Here is a 14,367-nt window from a genome sequence, read left to right on the forward strand (position 1 = left end):
TTTTACCTCCATTAGAACATGGTGTTATCGGGCCGCATATATCAGAATGAATTAGCTCCAAAACATCTTTTGCTCGCCATGACTTCCCTTGAGGAAATTGAGAACGATGTTATTTGCCAACAATACATTCTTCACAAACTTGGGAAGGAATACTAATTTGTGGAAGACCTGTCACCATATTTTTCTACTGGAGGATCTTCAATCTGCCAAAACTCAAGTGGCCATAACGAAAATGCCGCAACCAAGAAGGGACTTTTACTTCATCCACCAAACAAGATTGCACACTTGTAATCTTCAAGAAACAACCTATTTGAGTTCATTAGTACAACAACAATGGTTCCTCTAGTGGGATCATAAATCTCACAAACACCCTTTTGAATAGTGATTACATAACCCTTTTCTTGTAATTGACCAGCACTTAACCGATTACTTTTCAAGTCAGGAACGTAAAGGATATTAGAAATTGTTTCTATAGAACTATTCTTAGTTCTTATCTTTATATTACCTTTTCTCATCACTTTCACAGTGGAAGAGTCACCAAAAACTTACTGTAGAATGAAAGCCTTCATTTAAATAAGAAAAAGAAAACTTACTTCCACACATGTGGTTACTGTAACCCGTATCCACATACCAAACATCAGACTCAGGTTCCTGATTAACTTGAACAGTCATTAACAAAGTTTCCACTTCTTACTTTTCTGCAAAATTCGATTGCGCTTCCTTTTCTTTGTCTTCAGGTAATTTAGTATATCATTCAAAATGATAATGTCCAAATTTATTACATCTAAAACACTTTACCTTTGATTTGTCAAAATGTTGATCTCGTCAAAAATGACTATCATTGACTTCGAAATACCTGTTGTTACCTCGATCTCGCCTTCCTCTACCCCTTCCTCTAGAGTTTGAGAAATGAGTAGAGATAGAAGCCTTTAAAGCTTGCTCCTCTGAAGTTGAATTTCAGTTCATCTTCTGTTCCTGGACCAGCAAGGAGTTTTGTAGTTCATCAAGAGAAAATGCATCTATGTCTTTGGATTTTTTAATTGAACACACAACATAATCAAACTTTGGTGTCAAGGAACGCAATATCTTCTCCATAATGGTGATATCTCCCATCTTCTCACCATGAAATCGCATTTTGTTGCTGATCTCCATAGTCCTAGCACAGTAACTGGTGACGGATTCTCCATCCTTTATTTGCAGAGTCTCAAAATCTCTTCTCAAAGCTTGAAGTTGTGCACGCTTCACTCTAGCAGAGCCTTGATATTTTTTCTTTATGGAATCCCAAATATCTTTGGAAGTTTCTTTGCTAAGAATTGTTTCCAAGATGGGATGATCAATTGCTTGGAAAAGGTAATTTTTTGCCTTCAAGTCTTTGAGCTTTCTCCCTTCCAAATCTATTTTCTGGACATCAGTCAAGACTGCATATGTTGCTGGTGCTTGAATTCCAGATTCAACGATTGGCCAATATTCTTTTGATCTTAGAAAATTCTCCATCAACATACTCCAATGGTCATAGTGACCATCAAAATATGGAATCGTAGGTTGCACAAAATTGCTGTCAAACACCATTGAGTCTTGATGCTGCAAGATAAAAGCTGCTGCTTCTTTTTGGCTCAAATACCATTGATACAATGGCAAGGGAAAAAGCAAAAGAGATGTATTGGCAAGGAAAAGCAAAAGAGATGTATTGGAAATGGAAAAGCTCTGCTCGTTGATGAAGAAATCAAGCCTATAAATAGGTTTTACATAGGAACTTTTCAAACTCTATCTCCTATATAGTAGGATCAATAGATAAGAATTAAATAGCTAGATATCTAAAGATTCGGACAAATTAAGAATGACTAACCCCCTAAAGACTTGGAAAAACTAAGAATGGCTAAAACTTTCAATAAATAAAACATTTTAAATCTTAACAGGCCTCTTCATCTCCGACGACATCTTCCTTGAAGACTACATCCAGTTCAGATATCCCACCGCCATCATTAGCCCACAAGATGGCTCCACCATCTTAAACTACATCAACACCAGATCCAAAACCAAAGCCATGTTACTGTTCAAGCAAACCGTTCTCGGAACAAAGTCGGCTCCGGTCATCGCCAAATACACCTCCCGAGGACCGTCGACGAGTTGCCCGTCAATTCTGAAACCCAACATTATCGCGTCGGGTTCCTTAATCCTTGCAGCGTGGCCGACGAACTCATCTATCGGAGTGGCAGATGAGCACGACTTGTACAGTCCATTTAACATCATTTACGGTACGTCCATGGCTTGCCCCCATGTCGCTGGCGTTGGTGCCTTGCTCAAGGTGGCGCTGCCAGAGTGGAGCCCTGCGGCGATCAGGTCCACCATAATGACCACGGCAAGCCATTTTGACAACATAGGGGCTCCAATAAGGACATGGGGTACCATTACAAACAGGACACCCCATTGGCGATGGGGTTCGACCATCTCGACCCGAACCAGGCCCTCAAACCCAACCTAATCTACGACGACGACACAGAGGATTACCTCAAACTCCACTGTGCCATGAATTTCACAATCCCACAGATCAAAATAATCGCCAAAACCACTTCGATAGATTGCTCAAACGCGACATTGGATCTCAACTACCAGTCCTTCATTGCCTATTTCGACACGAATGCAACATCTGTCGATAGCAGCGACGGCGCAGCAGTATGACAATTCTGCCGAAGGGTGACCAACGTCGGCGATCCGACGGCAACGTACCGCGCAGAGATCATGCAGATCAAGGGTGATCATGTTCAGAATCTGAGTCAGACGAAGGTCGGCGGAGATAGTGTAGGTGTTAACAGAGAGGTGACTTTGGCACACCCTATGTATGCACGTCGGAAAGGAGAACCCCCACGTGGAACTTCCAAAGACTGTGGTAGGATAACTGGTAGTACTTGGACTCTGTACATACTCAGATGAGTAACCGGAGTGTTAGAGACAAAAAACCAGGAAAAAATCCCTGGCGCAAGCCCTCCGACGCTCAAGTCAGGTTTTTTCCCCGAAAGAACAATGTACGATGGAAAAAGAACATTTGAAGATAAATACGTATGTGTGTGTACTTGACCAAGAAAGAGAACCTCCCTTTTTATATGACGCTGCATACTTTCAGAGTTTGACCGTTGTTAGAGAATGTCGGGTGTCAAGGTCTGTCGGATGAGAGAAGATTTACGGCGGCCTCCTATTGGTGGAAGGAAGGTTCCATTCTTAGGTAATAGTAGACCATTAGAATATTCCCTGGCGCATGACAGTTATTCTCTGACAGGAGGTTACGATTTTCTGACTTTGTTGCCGCTTAGTGCTTTCCGTTTTGTCCGGGTTCAGCTATAGATAGTTCGGGATGACCGCTCAGATATACCACCAAGATTGAGCCTTGATGAAGAGGATGAGCTATGGTAAACCAACCGGATTTTATCTAAGACTGTGGCGAGGGACTCCTAGGCCTTCTTCATAATTTAACCGTTGAAGAGTCGGTCGGGAGTTGTCTTAGCAAAAATACTAGGACTAGCCACAATGCTCGAGCTAGGGAAACCCGATCAATCGGGGGCATGTCAGGAAATAGTCCAATCTCATATCTGGGGAACTGCCCTGACTGTGACCGATCATGAATTATGTGGCTGATGACACGAAACGGTCTAATTCTCCCGTTCTTTTAACTGCTGACTGTCACATGCTTTTGACTATTGACTGTCAAATTCTCTTGACTTTTAATATCACGTCCCCTTGACTATTAATCTTCTGATCTTACCCCTCTTTTACGCACCACATCAAAAGGATTTACCACGAGCATGGTGCCAGGAGAGATTGATGGTCACGGAGAGGTACGAGAAGCAAAGTTTCACCTTGATCTTGGAGGAGAAGGTGAGTCGAAGGAAAGCTGACACGGAGTCGCATGGGTCGCTGAGTTGGGTGGAGGAGAAGGGTAAGTACCTGGTGAGGAGTCCAATAGTGGCGACGACAACTAGTCCTGATCTGTAATTAAATGGTGGGTTTGTGCTATCAGATAATAACCAATCAGTGTCGGGTTCTTAAATTCTGCGAACCAACATCGGACAAATCAAGTTGAATTGTGATGAAATTTAGTTCTTTTTTGCTTCGATTTCTGTTGGGCTCTCGTCCTTTCTCAGCAAATGGCGTAATAGCTCAGTTTGAATCTAATATAGATTGTCAGAAACTATAGAACATTTCAGCATTACTATTGAAAACGGAGGTTTTGGAATGCTACATAAATAATCAAGAAGAATGAAGCAAGACACAGAAAAAAGGACAAAGAATCAAGACATGCATGCCTTGAAACGTAACTAATGCACAACTCATTTTTACAATAAATAATCAGATCCTCCTTGGTCACCTTCGTCTTGAAAATCTACTCTCCTTGCTGTTATACTCCAAAGAGATGATGGCTAAACGATCTCCATCGACACTGTTTATTGCGTCGTGTAGAACTAATGGGCAGCGAGCAAGGTGTATTAGCATATTGCCAGAAACAGAATCTTTATGTATGAAGCTACATGTTTTGTTTGACGAATGGTAACTGCGTGGCTCCTCTCTCGAGTGCATCTCTCCACTGACGATACCTTAACCCAAGCTTGTCGTATGAGACTGGCAAGTTCCAGACATTAACCCCATTCAACATCCGTTCTTGTTGGCCAATCACGAGGCGCAGGTCCTCGTTTAGCACCTAGCTCATGAAACAACACAGTATGAGAAAACTTGCTTCAAATAGTATAACTACTATCATGCTATTAACTATTAATCTGATTATATGATCTTTAAGCAGTGAAAGATTCACCTTTTCAGCAAAGTGCCTCCACAAGAGGTGCATGAAGGGGATGTTTCTTAGGAAGGGAGCGAAATCCAGAGACATTCTGTAGAGCAATCTTGTTTTTCGACCAGAGGAAGGCAAACACACATGAAGTTGATGTAGATGCGTGGAACATTGTCTGGTAGTTTTCCCCTTCAGTTTGCCAGGCTTTGCGATCCCGATTGTAGAGAAGACAATGCAGGGAGGCCGAAATTCCATGTCGATAGGATAAGGATCCCAGTACCCCTCCAAGCCTGAAGAAGGTGTGAGGAATTTGACCAAGCTGTTCATTTCCATCCATTATTCAGTCCACAACGAAATAGTCAAGGATGGAGACTTGTTTAGGAGTTTAAGAGAGTATCAAGTTAAAATTAGTACCTTGGAACACTCCATCCCTTTGCAAATGTAGAGGTGTGCGTAAATGGTGCATGAGCTAGGTCAAGGAGATTATCCAAAAGGAGCCCATGCTCAATTGGCAACTCCATCACAATCTGTTTGACGAGCAAAAGAAAGGGGATCAGGTAGGCAAAATGTCTCACAATGCACTCTTCAAATTCGTAAGTGTACCTCGGCATGAATTTCAAATCCAGGTGGAGGTTTCAAAGAAGGAATGGCAGCTGAGGGAGGTGCTTCACCTGGCCAAATCCATATCATTCCTTCTTGTTCAAAACAAGGTAATGATCGAATTCGCACATCGAGCATTTTGGTGGATGGCATTTTCTCACATTTTCCGTCAGTTGAGTATTCCCAACCTGAATATTCCAGAACAATTAACATGACAATACATGCAATTGAATATCTTCAATGTACAATAGTATAAGAAAACAAAGTGATGAAGAGGGCAGGCTCTATCAATGTAATTGAAGAATCTATCGATGAACAAACACATTCAAATCCAAAAATGAAAACTTTTTTATTGTATCACAACTTACCGTGATAAGGGCATTGGATACGGCCTTCATTCACTGCTCCTAGATGAAGAGGACAGGCTCTATGGGCGCATGTATTCTGAACACAGCCTGGTTCCCTATTTTTCCCCCTAAATATAACCCATGGTTCGTCGAAGCAATCTATAGGTACCTAGAGAAAGGGTTATAGTAAGATTATGATGCTTACTCCTTTCCGTAGCCACTTAACATAGAAGAAACTCTTATTTACCATGGTATCATCTTTTAGATCACTTGAGAATGCCACTGGATACCAAAAGTTTTTCAGGTTGGGGTGGTACGATTCGATAGGACCAGATACATTTAGGCCTCTTTTGCGTGGTTTAGCCTCTGAAGGTTGTATATATGTTGAAGTACTCAGAGAAATTGGATCAGAGTTGGAGCTAGTGGAACTTTTGTCCTCTATTAGCCTTTCATTCACTAGTTTCTCCATGTGTGCCAGCTTATCCAGGGCTGAACCTACCCTTGCCTCTGAAATATGAACCTGAAAATTTAAGTGGCCAGTTAGCCAGTTGAGCAAGATCCTTGAGGTTTATAAGCTGGAATTTACTTGAAAACACTTATTCACCTCATTGTGAGCCTGTGCCAGCTCTTCCTGCAACCCTGCTAGTTCCTTCTTCATGGTGCTGATGGACTTGAACTCACGAGCTAACGGGTTGAGGACGTCGACAACCTGTATGATTACATTTCAATTGAAAATCAACAACACGAGAGCTTCATTCCTGAAATTAGTCTGGTCTAAGTACTAATATAACTATAGCACAAATCATTGCATAAACCAACAACAAAGTAGAGTATGTCGTTGCACAAATGGAAGAATTCAAGTAAAAGAAAAATCATCAATACCTTCTCATGAAGAAGCATGATACTTAGTACATCTTGACGAGCCCTCCAATCGCAATACTGGATATCGAATAAGGCTACTTGCAAAGCCTGATGCACATCCAGGAACTTCCCCTTGGTATGTGGAACTCTAGGCCTAGGGTCTTCCACATCAAATATGGCTTCCCATGTGCTCCTCTTCCCGAAGCTACCTTCTCCTTCACTAAACACAGCAAATACCTTGAACCCATTTCTGCCACCACTGCCCTGCATAAGTTCACAAAAGTGCCCACAGTAAATTTACGGAAGGAATCTCTTTTTTTATGGACAAATAAATTTTATTGGTCTAACAAAAATAAAAAAGTAAAAAAGCAAGAAAGAAACCAAGATACATGAAAAATAACTCATCAAGTAATCCGACCTATTTCATTCATTGTTTGTTGAGGCTGGTCGCCTTTGATCGAACTATTTCTCAGAAAAAAAAAGAAGAAGAGATAATGGTCGGATTGTTGATCGATCGTCATTGCTTAAACATGTATTTGCCCCTAACTGATCTTCCCATAAAGCTCTGCATCGCTTATCTTCAGGAAATTGCTCAAAATTTAACGAGATTCTGTTGTGAGTTAAAATCAACCCTAAAAGAAGACGTCTACACTACGCAAACTAAAAGCCCCGCATTGTCTCGTTGAAACCTAGTAATCCTTTTACAAGAAGCCATCATCAAGACGCAATTTTTAGTTCGCCAAACATCCAGAAAAGAAGAAACCAGTAATCGACAAGGGAAACGAAAGCCGATGAACCACAGCTACCTTCTTGGAGCTGGAGAAGGGCGTCCGGGGCCGCCGAAGCGTGACCGGGAGAAGAGAGAGAGCGGTCGCCGTGGCCGTCGTCATTCCCTACGCACCTGCGGGCTTCCTTCCTCCGGCGAGGGGCCAAAGAAATCAGTTCGATTTTCCTCGTCGCGTTGGGCGATCCTTCTCTGGGAATCGTCGGCGGGCCAAAGGGGTGGGATAAGGGCCAAGACCGCGAGGGCGATGCGAGGGAAATCTCCCTCGGCCTCCCGCGGACTGACACGTGGATTCGATTGGAAGATTTAGCTGCTGAGGTGGAGGTCGAGCCATCCACCAGCTCTCGTGGGGACCGCGCACTGGGGATCCGAATACCTGCCACGTAGGCAGAGATATCTTGGATTGGGCCTCGCTCGCTCTAGATTTCACGTGGCTCGGTGTGAGGCGGGGAGTGGCCGAAACGGGCACACAAGTGGGATTCGACGTGACGTGGCTAAAATGGTTCTGTGGACAGCTTGGGGCATCTCCAATACAAATTTTTAATGAGGGTGGTGAAATGGAAAAAATTCAACGAACAAACTTGAATGTGAAATTTAAAAGTTTAATTTGAAGAGCAGTAACAAATTTTAAATTTAGTTTTTTTGAAATTAGTAATGTGGATGGGACCCTCAAAATAAAGAAGTGTGATTTAATATATAAGGTCGACAAAAAAAATTATAGATTTTTTTTTCTTAATTCAATTCCTTTGGTTAATTTTTCAAAATAGATCTTATAAATTATAAATTATCAAAAGATATACCTCCTTAGCTATAACTTAGTTCAACTCAAGTTGTCCCGGGGTCATAGTGCTACGATAGAATATTAAAGTTATCACTTAGGTATCTACGATTTAAATCCCAGTTACGACGTATTTATAGAAATTTTTCCTCTAAATAGTAGAGCATAATTAAATGATGCTGAATTTATGAGTTAATCATGTATAATTCTTGATTTATCTTGATAATCGGTAAAAAAAAATTTATAGGATCGAATCAATCATCTCAAAAATAATCAATAAAAATAATTGAGATTATCAATTTTGTGTTTTTTTTCCCTTAGTTCAACTCAAGTTGTCATATCTATCCTCATTTTTAAGAGTCAAAACCTAGAACAAGTAGGAAAATGACATAGACAAGAAAGGAAAGTAGCTATACAACTTTGATTCGATAATGTCTCAATCAAGCTTAATTCTTGTTTACTACCAATGAGACTATGTGGGTTAGTGTTTTAGATAAGTTTGCATCACCTTATTCAAATTAATAAAAAGAAAGAAAAAAAAGGAGAAATGTAACAACTAATATTCCAAGGATGAGATTAAAATATGAAAACCTTCAATGATCGATTTTTGATAGGATCGATGGAAATTTTTTTTTTTGTGTGGCAGATAGTAAGGGTAGGACGGGCTCCATATGACGAGGTTCGAATTTTTCATAGAGCATATTATACGTGTGTTTGAGTCATTTGTGATGTTCATGTTAGATTATCTATCAGAATTTGCTTGTTAAATTTATTCCTGTGGTCAATGGATAACTGTTGTCAAAAATTTATCATAACGAGATCAGATAGTTCATCATCCTAACGGATTAGAAAATCATTAACCCAATCTAAGATAAATTGTGATTAGATGAGTCAGTTCACGATCCTGTCAAAAATTAAAAAATATTTATAAAAATATAAAAAAAATTAATTTTGAATTATGTATTAGACAAGTCAAGCTACAAACACATTGAATTTATCATTTTATTTAGAAATTTCTCAAGGCATTTGCAAGCATTAATTTCAATGCTATAAATCCAATAAAATAGAGTGTGGCTTTCAATCAGTCGTTCACTGCTGCTTTGTTCTAAATTCCTCTACGCTCAACATAAGTATTTATTCTAATAAAGTTTGTTGATCCCCGGATAACTTCTGGAGTATACAAATTGATCGTCCTTTGGGTGAGTGGATGTGTTCATTGCGCACGTGGCGGGTGGCGGGCTCATAGGTGCGAGCACCTGCTCGCCCTGAGCTAAGGGGTAACCTGTCCTTTTATTTTTGTGTTAACTCCATTAACACATTTTCATTAATAAGTAGAGAATACACATCGAGAATTTCCGATGTGGGACTATTCTCCCATGCACTTTATTAATGAATAATAAATGTTATTTTGGGCTGACTTTAAATATTAATTTCTCATTCACCTTTAATCGGTTTTGAGCAAATTAATAGTCTAAATCTATCTACGCGAATCGTAGATTTCAATTTTGAAGTCAATTACGACTTTCAACAATTGATGCTTCCTTCCTCTAAATCGTTTTGGTCCATTTAAGGCCCCAATATCCAACAATCCCCCACATGAATGGAAATTAATGCAATGTGTGTATGCATGCTGACATTTTACAAGAGTCCAATCGATAAGTCACTACATCGGGAGAGGTAGCTTGTGACTTTGAACCTTCCGTAGTGAAATGCTATCGAGTATACTAGGCTGCGCAGTGAACGTGATGTCTTGAACTGCTCAGTTGTTGGTGTATACTGAGACAATAACACCCACACAGAGATCTATCTCACCTACTTTAGGTTCTCATGGTTGGTTCCGTTTCGGCCATGGATACCATGTTGGATTCATGAGTGTTTCATTGAAGCGGTCTGTCTTCACACTCACATAGGTGACACTTCTATCAAGAGTATCCTACCATACTCCACCTTATCAGGTATAGAAGTCACTAAAAGCATAAGCTTAACCTCACTACATGAGGTAGGACAGCACAAATTCATCCTAGGATTGGGATAGAGATAAACTATCTAATGTGCTGGACCACAACTTCTGTAACTTCGTTGTCCCATTGAACCAAGATCTTGGGATCTCCAGTCAACAAGGTTGGGTTACCGCTATAGTCGTTTTTAGTTGTAGATTTTTTAATCCCATTTCTTTTGATGAGCAGTATATTTGATCTCGACTCAACCCCTTCGTTAGAGGATCTGCCAAATTATCTTTGGACTTAACATAGTCGATTGCAATCACTCCATTCGATATCAACTGCCTAATGGTATTATGTCTACGACGTATATGTCGTGACTTCCCATTATACATATTACTCTGTGCCCTTCCAATCGCCGATTGACTATCACAGTGGATTAGTACGGCAGACACAGGTTTCACCCAGCTAGGAATATCTTCCAAGAAATTCCGCAGCCATTCAGCTTCCTCAGCTGCTTTGTCTAGTGCTATAAACTCGGATTCCATAGTTGACCGAGCAATGCAAGTCTGCTTAGTGGATTTCCAAGATACTGCTCCCCCACCGATCATGAATACATATCCACTAGTGGATTTGGAGTCTTTTGTATCTGATATCCAATTAGCATCACAATATCCTTACAACACAGCGGGATATTTTCCATAATGTAATCCATAGTTCATAGTATATTTCAAATATCTGAGAACTCGCATCAATGCTTTCCAATGGGTGTCGTTTGGATTACTCGTAAAACGACTCAGTTTGTTGACCGTACAGGCAATATCCGGACGTGTGTAGTTTGTGAGATACATCAAACTGCCTATTATCCGAGAATATTCCAACTGCGATATGGTCTCACCATGGTTTTTCGCTAAGTGTTGACTTAGATCCGTAGGTGTTTTTACTGTAGAGAGATCGTACGCATTGAATTTTTTCAATACAGATTCTACATAATGGGATTGTGTTAAAACTATCCCTTCTGATGTCCTGAGAATTTTAATTCCCAATATAACATCTGCTTGACCCATATCTTTCATATCAAAATTTCTGGTCAACATTTTCTTTGTAGTTATGATTACATCATGATTACTGCCCATTATTAGCATGTCGTCTACGTATAGACAGACAATTACATAGCCTTCAGGTGTGTTTTTGACATAAATACATTTGTCACATTCATTTATTCTGAATTCGTTTGACAGCATTACTTTGTCAAATTTTTCGTGCCATTGTTTAGGCGCTTGCTTAAGTCCGTACAACGACTTAACAAGTCGACACACCTTTTTCTCATTTTCAGGAGCCATGAACCCTTCGGGTTGCTCCATATAAATTTCTTCTTCCAACTCACCATTTAAGAACGCAGTCTTAACATCCATTTGATGTATTTCAAGGTCATACAGTGCTGCAATGGCTATTAGTATTCGTATGGACGTAATCCTTGTCACCGGTGAGTATGTATCGAAGTAATTAAGGCCTTCCTCTTGCTTGTACCCCTTGGCTACAAGTCTGGCCTTATACTTGTCAATTGATCCATCAGCTTTATACTTACGTTTTAGTATCCACTTACAACCTAATGGTTTATTACCAGAAGGAAGGTCTACTAATTCCCAAGTATGATTATTCATGATAGACTCAATTTCACTATTGACAGCTTCTTTCCACATTGGAGCATCGGGTCTAGAGAGAGCTTCACTTAATGTTCTTGATTCCATTTCTAACATGAAAGTCATGAAATCTGGCCCGAACGATTTCTCAACTCTAGCCCGTTTGCTACGACGTGACTCTTCACTTTGATCGTCAATAGTCCTTTTATAACAGCTAAGTTCGGTAACGTCATTTTTGTTTGAACTTCCGTTGTTATCACTTTCAACGTTTCCCTTTTTATTTGGGAATACGTTTTCAAAGAATATCACATTCCGAGATTCTATGGTTGTTCCCACATGTATATCAGGAATGTCTGATTTGTGAACTAAGAAACGATATGCACTACTATTATGGGCATATCCGACAAATACCGCATCGAACGTTTTAGGTCCGATCTTTACTTGCTTTGGTTTAGGTACTTCGACCTTTGCCAAGCACCCCCACACTTTCAGGTATTTGTACGATGGCTCGCGGCCTTTCGATAGTTCATATGGAGTTTTATCATTTTTCTTATGAGGGATTCTGTTGAGAATGTGATTTGCGGATAATATTGCTTCCCCCCACAAGTTTTGAGGTAAGCCTGAATTTATCAACAAGACATTCATCATTTCTTTTAGTGTCCGATTTTTACGTTCGGCAACACCGTTTGATTGAGGTGAGTAAGGCGCCGTTGTTTGATGGATAATGTCAGATTCTGTACAAAATTCATCAAACGGTGCACCATATTCTCCACCTCTATCGCTTCGAATTATTTTAATTCGTTTGTCAAGTTGGTTTTCAACTTCTGTTTTATAGGTTCTGAACGCCTCTAGGGCTTCGTCTTTACTTCTTAAAAGAAACATAACATAACTTTGTGCAGTCATCGATAAAAGTAATAAAATATTTTTTATCTCCTCTAGTTTGCACAAATTTCAAGTCACATAGATCACTATGTATTAACTCTAGAGGAGTTGTTGTCCTTTCCACCGAATGAAAAGGTAGTTTCGTCATTTTCGCTTCCACGCACACTTCACATTTGTGTGTTCCGTCAACATTGACGTTTGGTAATAAATTTAATTTGACGAGATGTTTGAGAGTATTATTATTCACATGTCCGAGTCGATCATGCCATAAATTAAAACACTCAACAACATAGCTGGAAGCATTTATTTTATTACCATCAAAATTTCGGAGTACAGGCATTACAACCATTTTGAATAGACCCTTTTCTAGGTACCCCTTTCCTACGAAGACACCATTCTTCGTAAGTACAAAGTTGTCTGACTGGAACACTAGCCTAAATCCGGCCTTGACCAATGCCACTCCAGAAACTAGGTTCTTACTGATGTCGGGAACATGGAGTACATCAATGAGTGTTAGCTCCTTTCCGGACGTCATCTTCAGAACAACCTTTCCGAGTCCAATAATTGGCGACGTCGTGGAATTACCCATATAGAGCTTCCTGCCATTTATCGGAGTATACTTGGATAACATCGCCTTATCGGAACAGATATAACGAGTTGCTCCAGTATCAATGAACCACTGCTTCGGGTTGGTATCCACCAAGTTGGTTTCAAATACAACCGCAGTGAGATCCAAGTCCTCATGAGAGGTTGCGACATGATTCGCAACATCCTTTGGGCCCTTGGTTGACTTCTTTGGGCGTCTGCAGTCCTTTGATTGGTGTCCTGCCTTTCCACAGTTGTAGCAGGAGCCTTTGAACTTCTTTGCTTGAGCCTTCTTTTTGAACTGCTTCACCTTTTTGGCGTTCGGCTCGACCAGGTTGGACATTTCGTCTATAGTCCGCTTGGTTCCTCTGGAGTCGGATAACTTTCGATTATCCTCCTCTATTCGTAGCCTCAGGATCAGGTCTTGCAGCCCTATCTCCTTTTGCTTGTGCTTTAGGTAATTCTTGAAATCCTTCCATGACGGAGGGAGCTTCTCAATTACCGCAGCAACTGCGAATGTCTCGTTCAGCTTCATGCCTTCGGCGTCCAGATCATGCAGTATTAATTGCATATCTTGGACTTGAGATGAGACGCTTTTTGAGTCCACCATCTTGAAATCCAAAAACCGACCGACGATGAATTTCTTCAATCCAACATTTTCGGTCTTGTATTTCTTCTCAAGGAATTCCCACAAAGATTTTGCCGTCTCCAGAGAACAATATACGTTATATAACGTGTTGTCCAAGGCGTTGAGTATATAATTGCGGTACAGAAAATCTCCGTGAGACCACGCATCGCTAGCAGCCTTACTACCTTCCGTAGCGGCTGGCGTGTCTTCGTGCAAAAACCGTACAAGGTTTAGCGTTGTTAGATAAAACAACATCTTCTGCTGCCATATTTTGAAGTCGGTTCCGGTGAATTTCTCCGGCTTTTCTCCGTGCGGAATGGTTGTCGGAATGGCGGTCGGAACGTCGTTGGTAGCCATATCAGTTTGCAGGAAATATCGTTTACGACTGTTGATCCCCAGATAGCTTCTGGAGTATGCAAACTGATCATCGAGGCTAGTGTTCGACACTATCTCCGTAAACGATATTGCTCTGCTACGGTGCTTAACGGATTGTTGCAATTCGTTCCCAAGATACAATGACGACGAACGTCTCGGAATCGTAG

The 14,367-nt window shown here is 40.6% G+C and overlaps 1 protein-coding gene across 1 annotated transcript; it reads right to left on the reverse strand.

Moving 5' to 3' along the window:
- Positions 1-4,181: 4,181 nt before the first annotated feature.
- LOC121997891 (chlorophyllide a oxygenase, chloroplastic-like) lies at positions 4,182-7,584 on the reverse strand. The gene is made up of 9 exons (XM_042552556.1): positions 7,392-7,584; positions 6,607-6,849; positions 6,329-6,433; positions 5,972-6,244; positions 5,746-5,893; positions 5,381-5,565; positions 5,192-5,304; positions 4,802-5,096; positions 4,182-4,690 (listed from the first exon to the last, which is right to left on the reverse strand). The coding sequence occupies exons 1-9, from the start codon at positions 7,473-7,475 to the stop codon at positions 4,517-4,519; spliced, it is 1,620 nt and encodes a 539-aa protein (XP_042408490.1). The 5' UTR covers positions 7,476-7,584; the 3' UTR covers positions 4,182-4,516.
- Between the last annotated feature and the right edge of the window lie 6,783 nt (positions 7,585-14,367).

The sequence above is a fragment of the Zingiber officinale genome, chromosome 6A (assembly GCF_018446385.1).
Source record: "Zingiber officinale cultivar Zhangliang chromosome 6A, Zo_v1.1, whole genome shotgun sequence".
Taxonomy (NCBI): Eukaryota; Viridiplantae; Streptophyta; class Magnoliopsida; order Zingiberales; family Zingiberaceae; genus Zingiber; species Zingiber officinale.